Source organism: Chenopodium album, chromosome 18, assembly GCF_948465745.1.
Source record: "Chenopodium album chromosome 18, dcCheAlbu1.1, whole genome shotgun sequence".
Classification (NCBI taxonomy): domain Eukaryota; kingdom Viridiplantae; phylum Streptophyta; class Magnoliopsida; order Caryophyllales; family Amaranthaceae; genus Chenopodium; species Chenopodium album.
In genome coordinates, this window is record NC_137851.1 from 44976924 (window position 1) to 44995394 (window position 18471).

At 38.1% G+C, this 18471-nt stretch overlaps 1 protein-coding gene across 1 annotated transcript; it reads right to left on the reverse strand.

Moving 5' to 3' along the window:
* Window positions 1-8564: 8564 nt before the first annotated feature.
* On the reverse strand, window positions 8565-18179 carry LOC145590919 (DEAD-box ATP-dependent RNA helicase 28-like). Its single transcript, XM_081647309.1, has 11 exons — window positions 17868-18179; window positions 17586-17768; window positions 17415-17483; window positions 16723-16829; window positions 15352-15430; window positions 14007-14912; window positions 13120-13221; window positions 10275-10373; window positions 10096-10182; window positions 9486-9748; window positions 8565-8992 (listed from the first exon to the last, which is right to left on the reverse strand). The coding sequence occupies exons 1-11, from the start codon at window positions 18105-18107 to the stop codon at window positions 8977-8979; spliced, it is 2151 nt and encodes a 716-aa protein (XP_081503435.1). The 5' UTR covers window positions 18108-18179; the 3' UTR covers window positions 8565-8976.
* Window positions 18180-18471: the final 292 nt, after the last annotated feature.

The following is an 18471-nucleotide window of genomic DNA, read 5'->3' on the forward strand; positions in this document are numbered from 1 at the left end:
TAGAGCAGAACATAACCTATAAGTTTATAATTTATAATCCCCTCTGTAAGTTATACTTTTAATCAAAGGTGTTAACCTTATTAGGGTGGTACCCTTGACAACTCCAGTGGTACCATTTCTAAAGGTAAGTGTTTATCATATTTAATTGGAAGTGGAACCTATATCATTTCCAGATGTACCCTTTACAAAGGAACTATAAGTACTAACAAAAGCATGGGTTAATACCCCAGTTGTACCCTTTATAACGTCCAATATTAGTAGTAAGAATGTCAACTCCAGTTATATCGTTTCGAATTTCAGTGTAATAAATAGTACTTACAGTGTTGTGTTCAATAATAACTAATAACTACTAAATGAAACCAAAATAAAATAATAACGTTTTGCCAATTATTAATCAGCCTCAGTTAATATGGTTCAGCTACAACATGTGATCCTCCAAAAACAAGTTTCAGGTTGTAGCCTTCAAAACAATAAGTTAAAGCAACACCCACCAAATCAAAAAAAGGCTTTAGGCTACAAATCAAAATAAGGCGCTACTGCCTTCAAAATAAAGTTCTATCCACTGGGCAGCTGCATTTCATCACTGAGCTCTGCTCTTCCCTACTGTGCAGAGTTTACTGGGTTAGTGGTCGTTGGACCATTAGTAGCAGTAGGACCATTACAGTGTTGGTTAGTACCATTATACTGTTGTTTAGTACCACTGGAGGGTTCCTGATGAGCATTAAGAAGTTGGTTTGGATGATTGTACTGATGGTGGTAAGGATGGATCACCTGCTGCTGACCAGTAGGATAAGGAGCAATGGGTATAAACATCGGTTTAGGAGCAATGGTTCTGTATTTTGTAGAAGAGGAAGCACCTCCAAGTGGTGATGCAGACTTAGGGGTACGAGGGGAGGCAACAGTCTGTGTACAAGGAATTACTGGTCTGTAGTGATGCTGGTAAACAGATTGTCCATCACTCCCAGAAAAGTTTCCCGATGGAGTATAAGGGGTATTCGCGCCAGACACACCAGTGAAATACCCAATTGATCCGTCAGCATCCACCATCTGGATGCCTCCTATAGAGTGCGGGCTATAAGGAAACACAAATCCATGTGGTGGAGGCAACTGCGAAGTATCGAAAATAATACCATTATAAGACATTATCACATAAGTATAAACCATCGAGCCTCAAATTAGAGCAGAACATAACCTGAGAATACGAGGGTGTAACATTTGAAGTTGTACGCTGTGATCCATGCTGCACCTTAGTAGATTTATTTGAAGCTCTACTATTGTTGTTTGTCTTACTCCCTTTTTTAGACTTCTCAACACAAGAAGGGAACCTCACATCAGTTGTTCTGTGAGCAGGCCTCTTTGGCATTGGGGGATCCTTCGGTACTTGAGAAGAGCAGCTACCTTGTCTCTGTGTCGATTGGGTAACTGGAGTTCCCTTCTCACCTATACCTTCTCCTTCTCCGTTTGTAACTACGTTTTTAACATTGATCATTGATAGCTTTTCATCCACTTGAATTTCTAGTAACTGGAGGGTTTGCATGACAAGATCAATTGTGGTTTTATAAACACAAGCCTTTGTACTAAGTGAACCAAACTTCACCCTCATTTTATCAAACCTGCAAACCTCTTCGATCTTGTTTGGATCGTGGTATGCAACTTTAACCCTTGTGTGCTTCCTAATAACATCTTTCCTCCAACGCCTTAGAATGAATTTGTCAAGTATTTCGTAATGATCATTAAGCTCATACACCTTGATGATGTGCCGACATATAATACCATGGCACTCAAAGTGCTTGCATTCACAACAAGCTTCCTTAGAAACACAATCAAAGTTGATCTTGTATCTCCGCTTCCTCTTAGAAGGTTTCTCCTTCGTAGAGTTTTTCGGCTTGTACCAAACTCTATCCTCAACCACATGCTCAATGATGCTCTCAACAACAACTGTTTTTTCTACTGGACTAACATATAGGCTCCGGCTACATTCTCGCTGGACTTCTTTGAATTTTGCATCGGTATAGATCTTTTGGAATACCAACTCAGCTGGGAAGTCGCTGTAAGTCTTCCACACATATCTCGCGTTGTTATCATCAGCCTTTTTTCACTACTTGCTCTAACCTCAAGAGCCTCTACGTACCGCTCAACAAATTCATCCAGCAGCGTGTGTTTGCTTAGATAACCGTCAAAGAAGCTTGAATGCTTTCCACTCTCTGTGTGGTCCTCATCCCAGCCTAAAACAAGTGCTTCACATAAGGTGGAACCCACATTCCTCGTTCCTCATACAATCCTGCAAAATTCAAATTACATAACTTGTATAGACATATGTATGATTTCTTAATTTTGAAACAAAATTATGTCACAGACACAGCAGCACATCAACATACTCCAACATCACATCAACGCACTCCAGCAGCACATCAAGGAAGATTTCTCAAACACACTCCCAGCAGCACATCAATAACACTCCAGAAGCAACACACACTCAGAAGCACATCAACACACTCAGGAGCACATCAAGGAAGATTACAATATAAAGAAGCATGCATGATATACTCAAAAAAGACAATGCAGCAGCACACATCAACACACTGGCAGCACACATCAACAAGACACTCCAGCAGCACATCAACACACTCCCAGCACACCAAAGGAATAATACACCAACACTTAAGTACTTTCCAAATGATACAACACAAAACACATTCCAGACAAATGTCATCAAATACATAAATAAATAACTTGATTATTACCTGCCAACCATTCATCATCTTCAACTTTGAATTTCTTAATAACCTCAGGCCATCGTTCTTCAAATTCCTCAGGGTCAAGACTATCATAAATCGCCTGCTGCAGTGCCTCCTTCAGCTCCTTGTACTTAACATGCTTGCCTAACTTCTTTCCAAACTTGTTAATGATGTGCCAAATGCACCATCTGTGGGTTGTACCTTTCATAACAACCTTTAGAGCTTTCCGCATTGCCGGGTCCTGGTCAGTTAGGATACCAATAGGTGGTTTGTCGCCCATACATCGAAGCCAATTTGAGAAAACCCATTCGAAAGTCTCAGCATTCTCACGGGTGACAAGAGCGCATCCAAAAAGAATGGTTCGGCCATGATGGTTCACTCCTACGAAGTTGCAAAAAGGAAGTTTGTATTCATTAGTCAAATAAGTAGAATCAAATACAACTACATCCCCAAACTCTTCGTAAGCCACCCTACTCCTTGCGTCTACCCATAAAACATCCTTCAATCTTCCTTCTTCATCTACTCGATATGTGTGAAAGAAATTTGAATTGTCATCCACCATTCTCTTAAAGTATGAAAACATGGCTTTTGCATCCCCTTCTTCAAAGACCCTTTTCCGTTCCTTAGATACTTCATCATGTAAGTCTTTTTGCTCAAACTGCATCCCCTCCAAACCATTCCTCTGCCGAGCCATACTTCTATAAATGGTAGAAACAGGCACCCCAGCCCTTCTCTCATGAAATAGCTGCTTCACAATATGGGGATTTTCCACAAAAATTTCTTCCTAAATTTACTTATACTCTTCGATTTGCTAGGGGTTGGAGTATGCCCATCATGTTCCATTTTAGCCTTCGTTATCTCCCATTGACCTACAGCGTTTACATGTGCATATATAAACACAGGGCATTCACATTTTTTTGATTTTCGCTTAGGACACAATTCTTCATCTTCACTGATTTGAGCATCTGAGACAAAACCAACTTCAACCTTTTTCCTCTTCCGACCAGGCCTCCCATATCTTTCACAAGTCCACCTACAATTCCTCTTTGCACCTTTTCCATTATTTGCACCACTTGCACGCACAACACCAAACCCATTCTGCTGCCCATATTCCCTGAAATACTTATCCACTTCTAACATTGACTCAAACACCATTCCAATGGACGGAGGTGGCAAAGCAACATCCATCTCCACCTCACCACCCTCCTCCTCAATCTGAAGACTGATGGAGACATTAGCCTTGCCTTTGGTTGGAGTCTTAAAGGACTCCTCCCCAACAATAACTTTATTTAAGCATAAAACATTCACCTCACAAAGGTCAGCAGTTTTTCCAATTTAACAATTTGTTTTTCACACTATTGTAACAACAGCACATTCACACAACATAGCAGGGTAAAATAAGTTTCAGAGGTATTACAAATTGATAAAAAAGGACGACAAGCAATACGATGACAACACACATAACATACAATACCTCGAATTTCATAGCTCGAATTTCTGTATTATAGAACCTTTTATACAATTGTAAATGTGAAAACCCTAGTTATTTATAGCAAATACACCAACACCCACAAAATCATATCATCACTGTAGCAATTTCTCACTCACCTGATTTAAAACGGCCTCCAACGCCACTGCACAGTCTACTCCTTCACCCAGATCCTCTTCACCGGCTTCACAGATGCTCAGGCCAAACTCACCACCATTGTACCTTTCAACATCCTCCGTCGTTTCAAGGTACTCCATTACGCACCACGGAGGATAATTTAAGTTCTTTTTAAAATTCAACACTCCATTTCTTTAGTTTTTTGGAGTTCAACAATGGAGGAAAAGGTGCTCAGCTTTTTCGATTTTTTAAAAGAGGAAGAAGGTTCTATACTTCAGTGGGTCTCTCTCCTTCAGGAGGAAGTACAAGTGGGGTTCCTTCAAATGTTTTTTTTAATCTGCTAAGGGTCCCACTCCGTTACACAATTTTACTATTCCGTTTAGATTTTCCCTCCATTTTCACAAACCGTTACACTAAAGTTGCATTTTATTTACAATTTTTCCATGTTATGCACTTGCATATACATATCAAACCTCACTTAGTACTTCCTCGTTAGACTTTCATGCTCCTAGGAAATAAACTAAACTTACCAAATATCATATCATGTTACGGAGTATTTATTTTCTATATTTTATGCTTTCCTAATTAGATGAGATTTGTAACTTAGAAACTAGATAAATTTTAGATAGTAGTATATAATACGGAGTATTATAATTTATTTTGAATTATTCAGGCTTGAAGAGCAAGTAAAATATCCAAATGAGTTTCCAGCTTAGCCTAAAGGGTTTAGCAGTTTGCGGATATTTCATACAAGCAATTGATTTATCCATTTGCTTCAACTTCCTTTTGAGTTTTGACCTCTTGGTCCTCATTATAATCAACTACAAACAAACTCTATTATAAAGATGATAACCAAACTTTTTCACACTTTTTCATCACATGAAAGCAACATTTGCTTGCCTTTTTTTTTTTTGAAATTAAAGCAACATTTGCTTTTGTATTTAACTCAAATGCTAATTTATCCACCAGAATTTTCCAAATAGACATAAAAAAAAATTCTAAAATCTAAGGAAGTTTAGCTATTTATCATGTTTAGGGGATTTATTAATGAACTATTTATTTTATTAACATCTAGCTATTGAGTAAGCTAGCTTATTTGCTGACACATAACTACCAAATATGACCCTATTTCTTGTTGACACATTTGATGATATTTTTGTATTTTAAACTTTTTGTGTCTGACAAAACTAATGATATAGATTTTCGAACTAAAATAGGCTATAAAATAGTCTTATTTGGACTACGTGTTAGAATCCGACTTCTTTTGATGTATTAGATTCCCTTTAGATGCTTTCTTACATTTTACTTTATATTTTCTAAGCCTAAGGTCCCATTATTGTGTTACTATCAGTGCAATGTTCACTAGGGATTCTCCTTGTAGTCAAATTAAAGCTCTTTAAAGGGTGAATGATTAATGAAATATTAACTCTTATACCAAGAGTTGCCTTACTTTTATGTTTGTTTGTTGTTAGACCTTTATATATATTGTGTCTTACTTGCATAATAGCTCCCCTCCAAATCAACTTGTTGCACTAAGAACTTGTGGTTTGGACCTGCTTGTGCTCGCCTTGAAGTATCGGCCGTCACAAGCCCCGATCATCCGCACTCCGTCGCCCAAATAGACGTGAGTGCTCCTATGAATTAATTGCCTTCTTGTGTTGCTTTGTGCTTCCAAGCCCCTCTTCCGCTCAAGGCTAGCGTTCTTGCCAACAAAAGGTTAGAGCGCGCCGCACATTTTGGGGCCGAAACTCTCGGACCGTGACAGTTGGTATCAGAGCCAAGTTCCAAACCTTGTCGCAAGCAAGCCGTGTAGGCACCAAGGAAGGCTACACGTAGATGGAATTCATAGAAGAAAGACTCGGTTGGCTCGAGACAAAAGCGAACGAATGATCCCAGCTCCAAGTCGTGGTACACGAGCAAGCCGAGCAAATTGTGAAATTGATGGAAGATAGAGATGCTCTCCACGAACAATTGCAATTTGTTCAAGGACAAGCTGATGAAGCACTTGAGAAATGTGCTACCCTAATGCGCACTGTGGGTAGAGACACACTTGGTGCTGGTGCGGTAAAGATCAAGCCGCCCAAACCTCACGACTACAGTGGCGCTAGAGATGCCAAAGAAGTCGACAACTTCCTCTTCGACATGGAGCACTACTTCCGAGTATGTCAATTAAGTGACGATCAGAAAGTGGATACTACTATCATGTACTCGTCTGAAGATGCTAAGCTTTGGTGGCGCACCAAGCACGCAGACATCGAAGTAGGAAGGATAAAGATTGATACATGGGCGGAGTTTAAAGGGGAACTCAAAGAGCAATTCTACCCGACAACACAGACTTTGTTGCTCGGATGAAGTTTCTAAAGTGCCGCCAGAAGGGCTCTCTTCGTGACTATGTGAAGGAATACTCAGCGATAATGTTGGACACCACAGACATGAACGAGAAAGATCGTGTGTTCAACTTTGTCAATGGATTAAAGGAATGGGTGCAGCAAGAGATTTTCAGGCAGAAGATTGATACCCTCGCTGCTGCTATGTGTGCTATTAAGAGATTGATGGACTACTCAGTTGGGAAGGGCCATCAATCCAAGAATGATTCAAGTGGGACGTCAACACGCTCCGATAGCCCGACTCCTAGCTCTCCAAAGGGTACAGAGAATGGCTTTCAAGTATCGTCCAACACCGTTAATACATATCATAGAAGAAGTGGAGCAGGTGATGCCCAGAGATCTACATCAACCTCCTCCCACAACTCCGAAAACTCAAAGGCCGGCACGTCCTCGGCAAACGTACACAAGGTCGATAAACTGCATACTTTGTCGAGGCCCACACAAATGGTGGGAGTGCAAGCATAAAGAAGAGCTTGACAAGATCCAGAAGTGATTGTCATTCATGTTCGTTCAGGAGGCCCCAAGAGAGACCAGCAGCGATGATGAGCCCACATGCAGAATGGGTTCCATGTACCGAATGAGTGCTATGAGAATGGTAGCACCTGAGGAAGAACCAGAAGTTTGATACCTATCGGCAATTCGAGTGATGGAGCCAGAGAAAAAGGCGACATCAAAGAAACAAGCTCACACCAAAGACACCCAGAAGCAGGAGATGAAGCCCAGTGAGTCGGCAACATCCAAGATACACCCCCGCCAAAACCAGAATCAGACACCCGGTTTGAAGCAAAGAGCAACGAGCCCAGAGACACCAAAGGAGAACCTCCCAAGAGAGAGGGGAAACAGTGGTCGAGCAAACAACGGAGGTCACGTGTAGGGAATCACAGAAACAATGGTCACCCAAGAGGCACCAGCCACAACTTGAAGCTCACCACCACAGTCCCCAAAGATAAGCTCCTCGTCAACAACGAAGATCCAGCTCCAGAGTCAGCAAAGATTCAAGAAGTCAGCCGCACCAATGGCGCACCAGAGACTCGAGATAGTTTAGTATTTTCTTGATTGTAACCCTTTTAAGTCGACGAGGTCATCGACAGCTTAAGTGGGGGAAGATGTTAGAATCCGACTCCTTTTGATGTATTAGATTTCCTTTAGATGCTTTCTTTGAGTTTACTTTATATTTTCTTAGCCCGAGGTCCCATTATTGTGTTATTGTCAGTGCAGGTTCACTAGGGATTCTCCTTGCAATTTAATTAAAGCTCTTTAGAGAGTGAATGATTAATGAAATCTTAAACCTTCTACCAAGTGTTGTCTTATTTTTATGCTTGTTTGTTGTTAGACCTTTATAGATATTGTGTCTTACTTGCATAATAGCTCCCCTCCAAACCAACTTGTTGCACTAACCCGCTTGTGCCCGCCTTGAAATATCAGCCATCACAAGCCCCGACCACCCGCACTCCAATCCGTCGCCCAAATAGACGTGAGTGCTCCTATGATTTAATTGCCCGCTTGTGTTGCTTTGTGCTTCCAAGCCCCTCTTCCGCTCAAGGCTAGCGTTCTGGCTGCCAAAAGGCTAAAGCGCGCAGCACGTTTCGGGGCCCAAACTCCCGGACCGTGACACTACGCCTACTACATTAAAAGATTAATCTAGCTCTTCTGCACCTATTTTACCAACTAATGATCAAATTAATGTTTTAGAGAAAATAAATATATTTTTAAAAATTAAAATACACTTATTCTTGTTTCTCTTTATATAGGAAATGGTTTTCATTTAACTATGCGAAGAAAATATTACTAGACAGTAGTGCAGACCAAGATTGTAATAGAAGTGGTAACATATTGCACTTTAAAAAAAAATGCCATTATTATTACCCTTAAAAAAACGCCATTAATATTACTGCCAATCATCTTTTACAACTTAAAACAAAATGCCATTATATCGAACAAAAATGGAAAAAATGCCATTATAAAGCTTTTCCTTCGAACCGCAGCGTAGTCATATAGCATATAAACCTCAAAGCCCGCCAAATATACAAGGACAAGCCAGGTAAAATTCAGTATCTAGCATGCCCACTGTTATCCGTCCTGCTGAGATGCAGAACAATTGCAACTCTTTAGTTACTCTGAAGATTGCCCAACAAAATTGCACTTCACTTTAAAAAGTAGATTTTCCATGGAAGTTGAAATCGCCCAAGTTCATTTCTTGCTTGCCTCCAAAACTTAGTCAGGGATCTTGGCCTGGATAAAATGCCTACCTTCGCTTATACCTGCACATATTGAATTAACTATAAGAAAACATGTACTTGCAACAGAAGAATTCAAATCTCAACAGGACAAAAGTTGCTTGCATCATCTACAAGTGAGGATTAGCCACTACCAATGTCGCACCCCCCAATAGAGTGGCACATATCAGATAAAGGGCTGGGTGAGGACACTTAAGATGGAAACAAAGGGGCAGAAGGGAGAATCACCTATAAGTGAGTGGGTGACCAGAAAGTAGAGACCCACTAGCAGCCACATAGCCAGCAAAAGGGCCAGGCAACAGAGAAATGGAGAGGAGGGGGGGGGGGGGGGGGGGTGTCAAACTGTTAGAAAGAACAAACATCAACCAATGAACTTGAGATGCTTGTACCCATGGACGGAAACTACCAGGGTGTGAAGTGTGTTTGTCACCTACATGTGAGTTTTATACCCTACAAATGCTGAAATCTTTTAATAAGTATACATGTTATATGCGAAGCATCAGTAGCATACTTATACCTCGATTTACTCTTAAATGAATTCCTGGACTTCTTTTGAACATGCTGAAGGTTCTTTTTCCCCCGTTTCTCACTCATATCAGTCTGGAATAGCTCCTGCATCTCATCTGTTCTTGACTGAGGTTGTGCTGCTTTCTTCCCCATCTTTTTGATATTTTTACCACCATCTTGTGCTTTTTTCCCAGCCTTGATTGCTTTAGCTTTGCGATAGGCAACCTCGACAAGCGGTATTCCACTTTTATCTTTCTTACTCTTTTTATTTTCCTGCCATCACACAGATGGTTGATCAGAAAAATAATGTAATTCCAAACAAAAAAGATAATATGATGCTGATTAAATTAACTATCCAGAAACAAAGCTATTTCCCAATGTAGCATGTAAAAATGAGAGATTCAGGGCCTGAGGACATGGGGATTAGAAGAAAAGGGGCATGGTGAGCATGTGGAGCAATAGCAGTCAGGATGCCAATTCAAATTGCAAGCAGAAAAGTGTAAATAAGCTTCAATAATATAGCCCTAGATACCAATTCAAATAATAGAAAAAAAGTCTTCCGTGCAATATCAAGTATAAATCCAAATTCACATTAATGAAAGCACAAGATTGATACTCACCCCTTCTGAATCATCAGACTTATTTTCCTCTTCCAGCATCTCTCTCTCCGCTTCCAGCTTTCTGCGCTTTTTCCGGGGCAAGTTTTTCTGCTCAAAGACAAGTATAATAATGAGATTTTATCACCATAAACCATTACACAATTGCCAGATAATATAACTGCGGGAAATAGGACAAATACCTCACGCTCTCGTTTCCTCTTTTCCTTCAATTTCAAATCTTCTGCTTGCTGGGCACTGACAACGACATTACCAGAATTTTTCTTCGTCTCCGAGGATACCTATTGAATTTATATATTTAAATTAAATCAAGAACCAAACGCTCAACAGACAGAATATTCTGCATCCTAAAAAAAAAAAAAGATTTTCTTAAATGTCATAATTAGCATTAGATAAGAGCTTTCTTGACTCAAAGGCTTAATAAAGTAACGCCATTTTTCTTGAAGTTAAAATGGACAATTTAAGGCGTCTAGTTTTAACCAAGCTTCACCAAATAGTATTTAAGGGATTTAGTTTGATATACTTTAACATTCAAGAGCCTCCATAGTTTACCCCCATCAAGTAAATATGGAGGCTCTTGAATTTAAAAGGGGTCAAAACAGATTCAAAATTAAGATTCCTGAAAGAGCTTTACAATCTGTAGGTAAAAAATAATTTGAGAATGTATCCTCTAGATGCAATCATAGAGAGTACCATAAAAATATGGATAGGTGGCCTGAACCATAATTTTGTGGTAATATTTAATGAAAAATACTTAACTACAGCTTCATAGAAAGACAAACAAAGCCATATGCCCATATCCTTCTTCAGTTTCTCAAATTAGTGTCCTAATAAAAATACATTCCAGACAGTATAATATTCTGATTGAAATTTGTAAAATTAAGTGGAAACTACCTAATCATTACATCCCAGACTATAATATTCTGATAAAATTTTAAAAAATCAGGAAATAAAGTGGAGACTATCATAAAAGCATTTGAGAAGAACTCGAACAACCAACAAAAGAGAATAACTAAACAACTACCTAATTCCTACTAGCAAGTTTTTGTTTTGGCGGCACAGCCAATTAATGGAACTGTTTGGCAAACCCATCCAAAAGGCCAAGCATTTGAGAAGAACTCGAACAACAACTAAACAACTACCTAATTCCTACTAGCAAGTTTCTGTTTTGGCGGCACAGCCAATTAATGGAACTGTTTGGCACATTCACCAAATATACATAAGAAAATTGATGGGTGTTACTAAACATATATGAAAAGAATTTAGAGGGAAGAACTTTTATATTTTCCTAAGAGGGAAATGGGAAGACCAATTAGGATCAGAGTGGGTAGGATGGTAGAAGGGGTGGAACCATGGAATGGAATGGGTTTTCTTGGACGAAGATACTAAGGGGGCGTTTAATTGAACAAAGTGAAAGGGAAAGAGTCTAAGAGCATCCACAATGGTTGCATAAACGAACCTACTTGCAATTTCTAAATAATGTAGAGCTACATGCTAGGCATTGTAGAGCTACATAGGTTGTAGCTAAGGCCAAACTACATAGCTCTAGTACACTCCACACAATACACATATATTGATTTGTTTCATATTTTTTATGTATTTGTTTGTTGGTTTGTTTATAATATTTTTAATGGTTTATTTATTACAAAAGAATGTAGCTTACATTGTAGAGGTTATAGCTTAAATCATGTAGCTTGGAGATAATGATGTGGCAACCCAAAGCTACATGTACATGTAGCTAGCCATTGTGGATGCTCTAAGAAAGGAAAACAAGGTGAATGGAAACCGAAACCCCAAAATTTACAAAGTTGTTTGTTTTAAATAAGAAAGGGAAAATCATCCAACAACCCAGACTTCCCTTCAACCACCAGCCCTTCACCACCACCACCCTATGCTTACATCTACCCTTTACCATACAGAACTGCCTTGTTGACAATACAGGAAAGTGAGACATAGCATGAAAATTGGTGCTCAATGAAGAACAATATGAAACATATAATGATGTCTTCAACAATGACAACTAACTGCAAATATCTGAATTTGGCAGTACTTCCATAGAGAAAGAAATTATGAGCAGGGCAGAAATGAGATACTACTTGAAGGGCAATATCTTGACTAGGAGGGTATGATAATGACCACTCCATTTTTTTAAAATAGTTGTTATCATACTCAGCAATATGATTTTTTAGGCTATAGTTGGAACTTGGAAGAAGCACCACATATTTTGAAGGTAGGAAACATATGTGAATTAGCAAAAGGGTTTATTAGGAATGGCTGCAAGTATTTTATAACTCAAAAAAGTTCTTAGCTTAGAAAATGTACTGCAGGCTATACTGTATCTTATGATTAAACAGCAGATGAGTATCTTTTGCAAGTGGTAGACTGGTAGGTGCTCTTTTGCTATTGGTTAGTGACATCATAGTACATATAGATATTGTGATTTTGTGGCATCATAGTACATGCAGATATTATGACTTTGTGGCATCATAATACATATAAATATTGTGATACATGAATCATATATTGAATGTCATATTTTAGTTACATTTAGCATTGTTACGTTCGTATAAATCTCCAGAAGTAGAAACCTTTATGCCAGACTTATCAGATAAGTTAACTCTGACCTATAACAAACAGACATTTAGAGGCATATTCTTCAAAAGAGGCAAGTGTGATTCATAAAATATGTCCCCTTTATGACATTTTATATAGATAATCCAGCATGGCACATCTTGTCTTTTAATAGCCACTGCATCACATGTTAAGAGAAAAGATAATACAGCTGACTCACAACTGCACCATTGATCGATGATGGAAAAGTTTTAGCATTTCAGTAGCGGAGTCTCATCTTTCTTTTATTTGTTTCAGTGAGATAAATGAAAAATGAAAAGTAGAAAGGATCTCAAGTATCCTGCGATATCAGGTTATTGAATTGAAATATATAATTAGCAATCTATTCCAAAGTAAAAGCATCATCACCATGGCTTCTAACTACAAGAAATTCACAATAATCTCAAGAGACAGTACCTTCACCTCCTTTGCAATTAAGTTCTTTTCCTTCTCTGTTATAAACCACGTCTTTTTAGGCCGGGAAAATATTTCTTCCCTGTGCTCAATCATATTTTCAGCCTGAAAAAATGAAAGTAAATGAACATGTCAGCAATGATGGAAAGTTCAATATATCTGGATTCTGATATAAAAAGCAGAACACTAGTGGCCAACAAGTAGTAACATAATGGATTTTTTTTTTTTTTTTTGAAACCAGTAACATAATGGAATTAGTTAGCTTAAAGATAATCTCTTGAACTTATACTCCAACTCCTCGCAATGATTTAGGATATGATATTCAAGCAAGTTCATAACTTCATAAAGAAAGTGAGAAGACCAAAATCTTCCATATTTTTTTATAGCAATCCTCTAGGATGTTAAATCCAAGCATGTCAATAAATTTACAACTTATCAAAAACTTCAAAGTTTTATTAATTATTTATTTATTTTTGACAAGACAAGTTAATCCAAAAACTACAAAGTTAAGATGTTTTAAGATGCAATTTTCATAAGTTAATCCAAAAAAAAAGACACAATCATTCATGCTAGGACAATAAATCATCAAAGACAAGAAAATTTTATGGAAATTCAAACCACACTATCACTGCATATAATGCTTCAATGGACTGATCAAGCTATTACATTCCCAAAGTTCTAGATTTAATTTACATTCAGACACAGTATTTAATTATGGATTTTATGAACTTCTGATGGATAATGTAGTGTATTTTTCCAATCACTATAAAAATCATGATCTGGTTGATAATTACCAAGCCAAAAACTCCAATTTGCAAACAATTTGACATCAAATGGATGTGAGGGGATAGTAGTGTTGCCATGCAGAAAGAAAAAAAGCATAAACAAACCTTTGCTGCTTCCATCTCTGCTTTTCTCAAAGCCATTTCTTCTTTCTCTTCTCGAAGAATAGTAGCAACCTGATCTTCCATCTGCTCAATTGTTTGCGCCCACTTATTAATTGACTCTTCAGCAACAATTCTGCTCTTTAACCTAGAACCAGCCTTTTTAGCAATGGCTTTTAGTAGAGAGCGATCATTATCAGTGACAAATGTGACTGCGTATCCTTCCCGACCAGCTCTTGCTGTACGACCAACTCGGTGTACATATGTTGTGAGGTCACGAGGACAAGCATAATTAATAACTGTCCGAATCCCAGCTATGTCAAGCCCTCGAGCAGCAACATCTGTTGCAATCAAGAAGTCTACTTCCTGCTTTCTGAAAAGTTCAAGAGAATCAAGGCGCTGTGCTTGTGTAAGATGGCTATGAATCTCGGCTGCTTTTAAGCCTGCTAACCCAAATAATATCTTCAACCTATGAGCAGCAAGCTTGGTTCCACTAAAAATGATTACTTTGGATGTGAATGTTTTTGAGCATAATGCAAGAAGCACTGCCTCATAATGTGCTTCACGCATTCTTCTTATTCTCACAACCTCCTCAGTCAAAGCTGCGGGTCGTTGGGCAGATGGATCAGCTGACAGCCGTAGTGGTTTCTTTAAAGATAGTTTGACAAGCTCTGCAACCTCTTCAGTCATTGTGGCAGAAAAAAGCATTGTCTGCCTCCGTTTTGAACACATACGGACGAGTTCTTGGATCTCAGCATTAAATCCAAGCTCCAAAAGTCGATCAGCCTCATCAAGAATCAAGACAGCAAGATCATCTAGATCCACAGACATTGAATTACGTAAATGGTCAATCATACGCCCTGGAGTTGCCACAACGACATCTGGCATCGACCTTAATGCAGCCTCTTGCACCTGAGTTCATTTATGATGTCACTCAGTTATGACAGATATAGAAAAGAAGGAAGACATCTAGAACAGCCAAAACCGGATATAGTTGAAGCAATGAAAAACTTTCAATGTTATCCGTAGTAGAAGTATTTAGTGAAATTATGGTTATTTCCATTTGGACTAAGGAAATCACATTAAAACATCAAGAGGGCTGAAGCACACACATGCATAGACAAAAAGCACAAGCATGTAGGGGTCGCAGGCTCACAGTAAAATTCACACTTGCACACAGCTCAGATAAGAAGGACCCACTAAAAGTGTAGAAGCATCGCATCAAACCAATCTCAATCAGGGGACAAACTACTTTGAAATGTAAAATGGCAAACAGCACAAAAAAGTTGCAGATAGCATGATAGATAAATTGTACCGAAACAGAAAAGAGCCAATAAGAAAGTATCATAACCTTATTTGATAGCCCACCAACAATCAGGCAGCATCTTATATCTGTAAATTGAGCAAGTTTTTCTATCATACTGTGAACCCTGAAAAGCCACGTCAGAACACTAGAGTGAGAAAGAACAGAACACTATATGTTTGAGAAAGTTTACAATTACGAATCAAGACAACAAAGAAACATGTAAAGGATATACACATAATTATGTTCCACAAAGGCCAGTATCTTAGGGACTCCTTCACTGCAAGTAAAAGGCAAGAAGAAGTGGAAGACAACCCTCAAAGACTTTAAATGTCATACATTGTTAAAATTCTTTGGAAGCTACAACATTTTTCTATAATATGGACTAAATCACAAGTCCATGGAAGAAATAACAAAAAGGTATTCTGTTTCAGTCTGCTTTTAAGTATTTTGATAATCAGGGATTCATTCAATCCATTGATTACAAATCCAATAAATGAATGGGAATATATATAATTTTATCCACTTAATAATGAGAAAGGAACTTCGTTCGAGGATATTGCAACATAGCAACAAGGATCCAAATCTAGAGACGAAGAAGTATTTCTTATGATACTTTTCTGGTGCATTATTCAAAAAATGTACCACCAAAAACGCTATATCCTGTGCTTCTTACACCCCACAAAACCTTTGGGCGTTCTCCAAATTCTGTGAGGCAAAAAAATTTAGAAGTGATATTATGGTGGAATATTTATTATAAAAAAAATGAATATTAAGTTAAAGCATATGTACAGGAAACTGTTTGTGGATGGTGGGCAAGGAAAACAATACTGAAAAAATTTTAAGTGGAAAAAAGGAAAACATTAGACTAAAGGTAATTGAGACCAACAAAAATGAAAAATTAGGAAAAGTTTGTGGTACAATAGTACAAGGATAGTATATCACTATACATTATGCATAGATGCTTCAACAATTTGATAATCCTTTCGCCTAATAGGATTGAATTTCACAAACAGGCAATACTTTGTTTTAGCTTTACCAGATTTTTTAAAAACCAAAGATGCTGGAGGAAATGAATAATAGCAAGGCAGCACTCTTTTAGTTTCTAATGCCTATATAAACATGCACCAAACCTCATCTTACACTTGACCACAACTATTACAGCAATGTTCAATGTGTCATCTGTAATGTTAGATCAGGACATGTTATTCATGACTATTTGATATCGCTTTAAATTGGAACCTTTATGAGGATATCAATTTATTAAGCATATAAACACATGCTTATGAAAATATACATTCAATATAATAGGTAAGAAAAGGGTTCCTCAGTTTTGTAGTTTGTTGTTGTAAGTTATTTGGTTTAAAGAAATAAAATCTTCTTGATGACCAAAAAAATGGAGTTAATAGTGAAACTTACTGGACAGCTAGCTCCCTTGTTGGAGTGAGAATAAGAACCCTAATTGCCGGCACACGCTTTGGGCGGTATAGCAACCTCTCCAAGGTCGGCAATGAAAAAGCTGCGGTCTACAGAAACCGAACAGAGAAAAATATAAATTACAATTATATCCAAACCCATCATATTTTCCTCCAATAACAGAATAATGCACACAAGAGCAGCCCTTGAACAATTCCAAATATTAGCAAATTCCAATTCTAGAATGCATCCTTAAACAGCAGCAATCAGCTAGTTACAATCAGATTCTTCCTTTTCTTTTCTTTCATATTAAGTCAGTCTAAGATAAAGCCAGTAACAAACTAAGTCCAACCTTCTTTAAAAAGTTTATCTTAGAATTAAGAGCTTGTTTGATATAGTGTTTCTAAGGGATGGAAGTCGAATCAATTAACCATTTACCAAGTGTTTGGTATGAAAGGTAGCGTAACACACCTTATTTCCTAAAGGTAACCATTAATTCCTTTCTTTCAGTATACTGAACAACTAATAATAGTAGCACTTAACAACATTACCCCTTCCTCTTATTATTCATTTCCATTCCATTTCCTTACCTAGATTCAAATCAAACATGCACTAAAGGGAGCTACAATCATGAATTTCAAATTCCAATCTTTTCAACAATAATCCTAAAACAATGAAATCAACCAATGATTTACCTTCCCAGAACCGGTTATTGCACTCGCACAAATATCACGCCCGGCCATTGCCAATGGTATACAAGCAGCCTACAAACATTTTTTCCATTATCAGTCCTATTCCAAAATAAATTTGAGCTAGTAATTTAAGTAAAATCCTAAAAATTTATAAAAATATACTCCTAAATAAACCTGGATTGGAGTAGGCTTAGAATACCCTAACGCTTCGCAAGCTCGAAGCAACGGCCTCGAAAGATTAAGCTCCAAAAACGATTTAGCTTGATAGGAAACACCTTCAGCAGCTGCAAAGAAAGGCTTATCACTTTCAACAACATCGTTATCGTCATCATCTCCTTCTTCAGGCTTGTAATCCTCCTAATAAAATCAATCAACCAAAATCAAATTACAATTACAATTGAGAACTGAAACTGAATTGAAATACAAAAGAGGAAGAAAAGGAGAATGAAAAAGTACTTGTTTATTGGATTCGGAGTCGGAGTCGGAGTCGTTAGGGAGAGAGACGACGCGCTGTTGACGAAGCTTGTGGATTTTCTGGTCGACGGAGGTGGTGTGACGGCGGGCGTGTTCTTCGGCGACGGCTTCGGAGTAGGCGGCGAAGTCCCAGGCAGATTCGGGGGCATTGCCGTCGCCGGAATGAATGTCGTCTTCGAGTTCTTCGTCGCTAGGAGGCTCGAATACGAAGCCTGAACCCATTATAGTAGAGCTCTGTCTGCTACTGCTAGTTTCAACAAAGTGGTGGATCGAATTGGAACTTGGAAGGAATGAACAAACGTTGAATAGGGTTTTTGTGTTGGTTTTCCAGGGTTTTAGAATACGAGACAAGGGGTTTTTCTTTTTTTTTTTAAATTTATTTTTTGGAAATTCTCTTTGATAAAATCATATCCCTATTTTTTAATTTTCTCAATGGTGAATAGTAAAAAAACGAGTTAAGGTAATAATTAGAGACTAAAATTTTATACTTTTCACCTTTTGGGACCCGAATTTTATTTTTTCACCGTTTAGGACCTAAGAAAGAATTTCAAACAAATAAATTGACTATGGTTAAGCGTTGAAACCC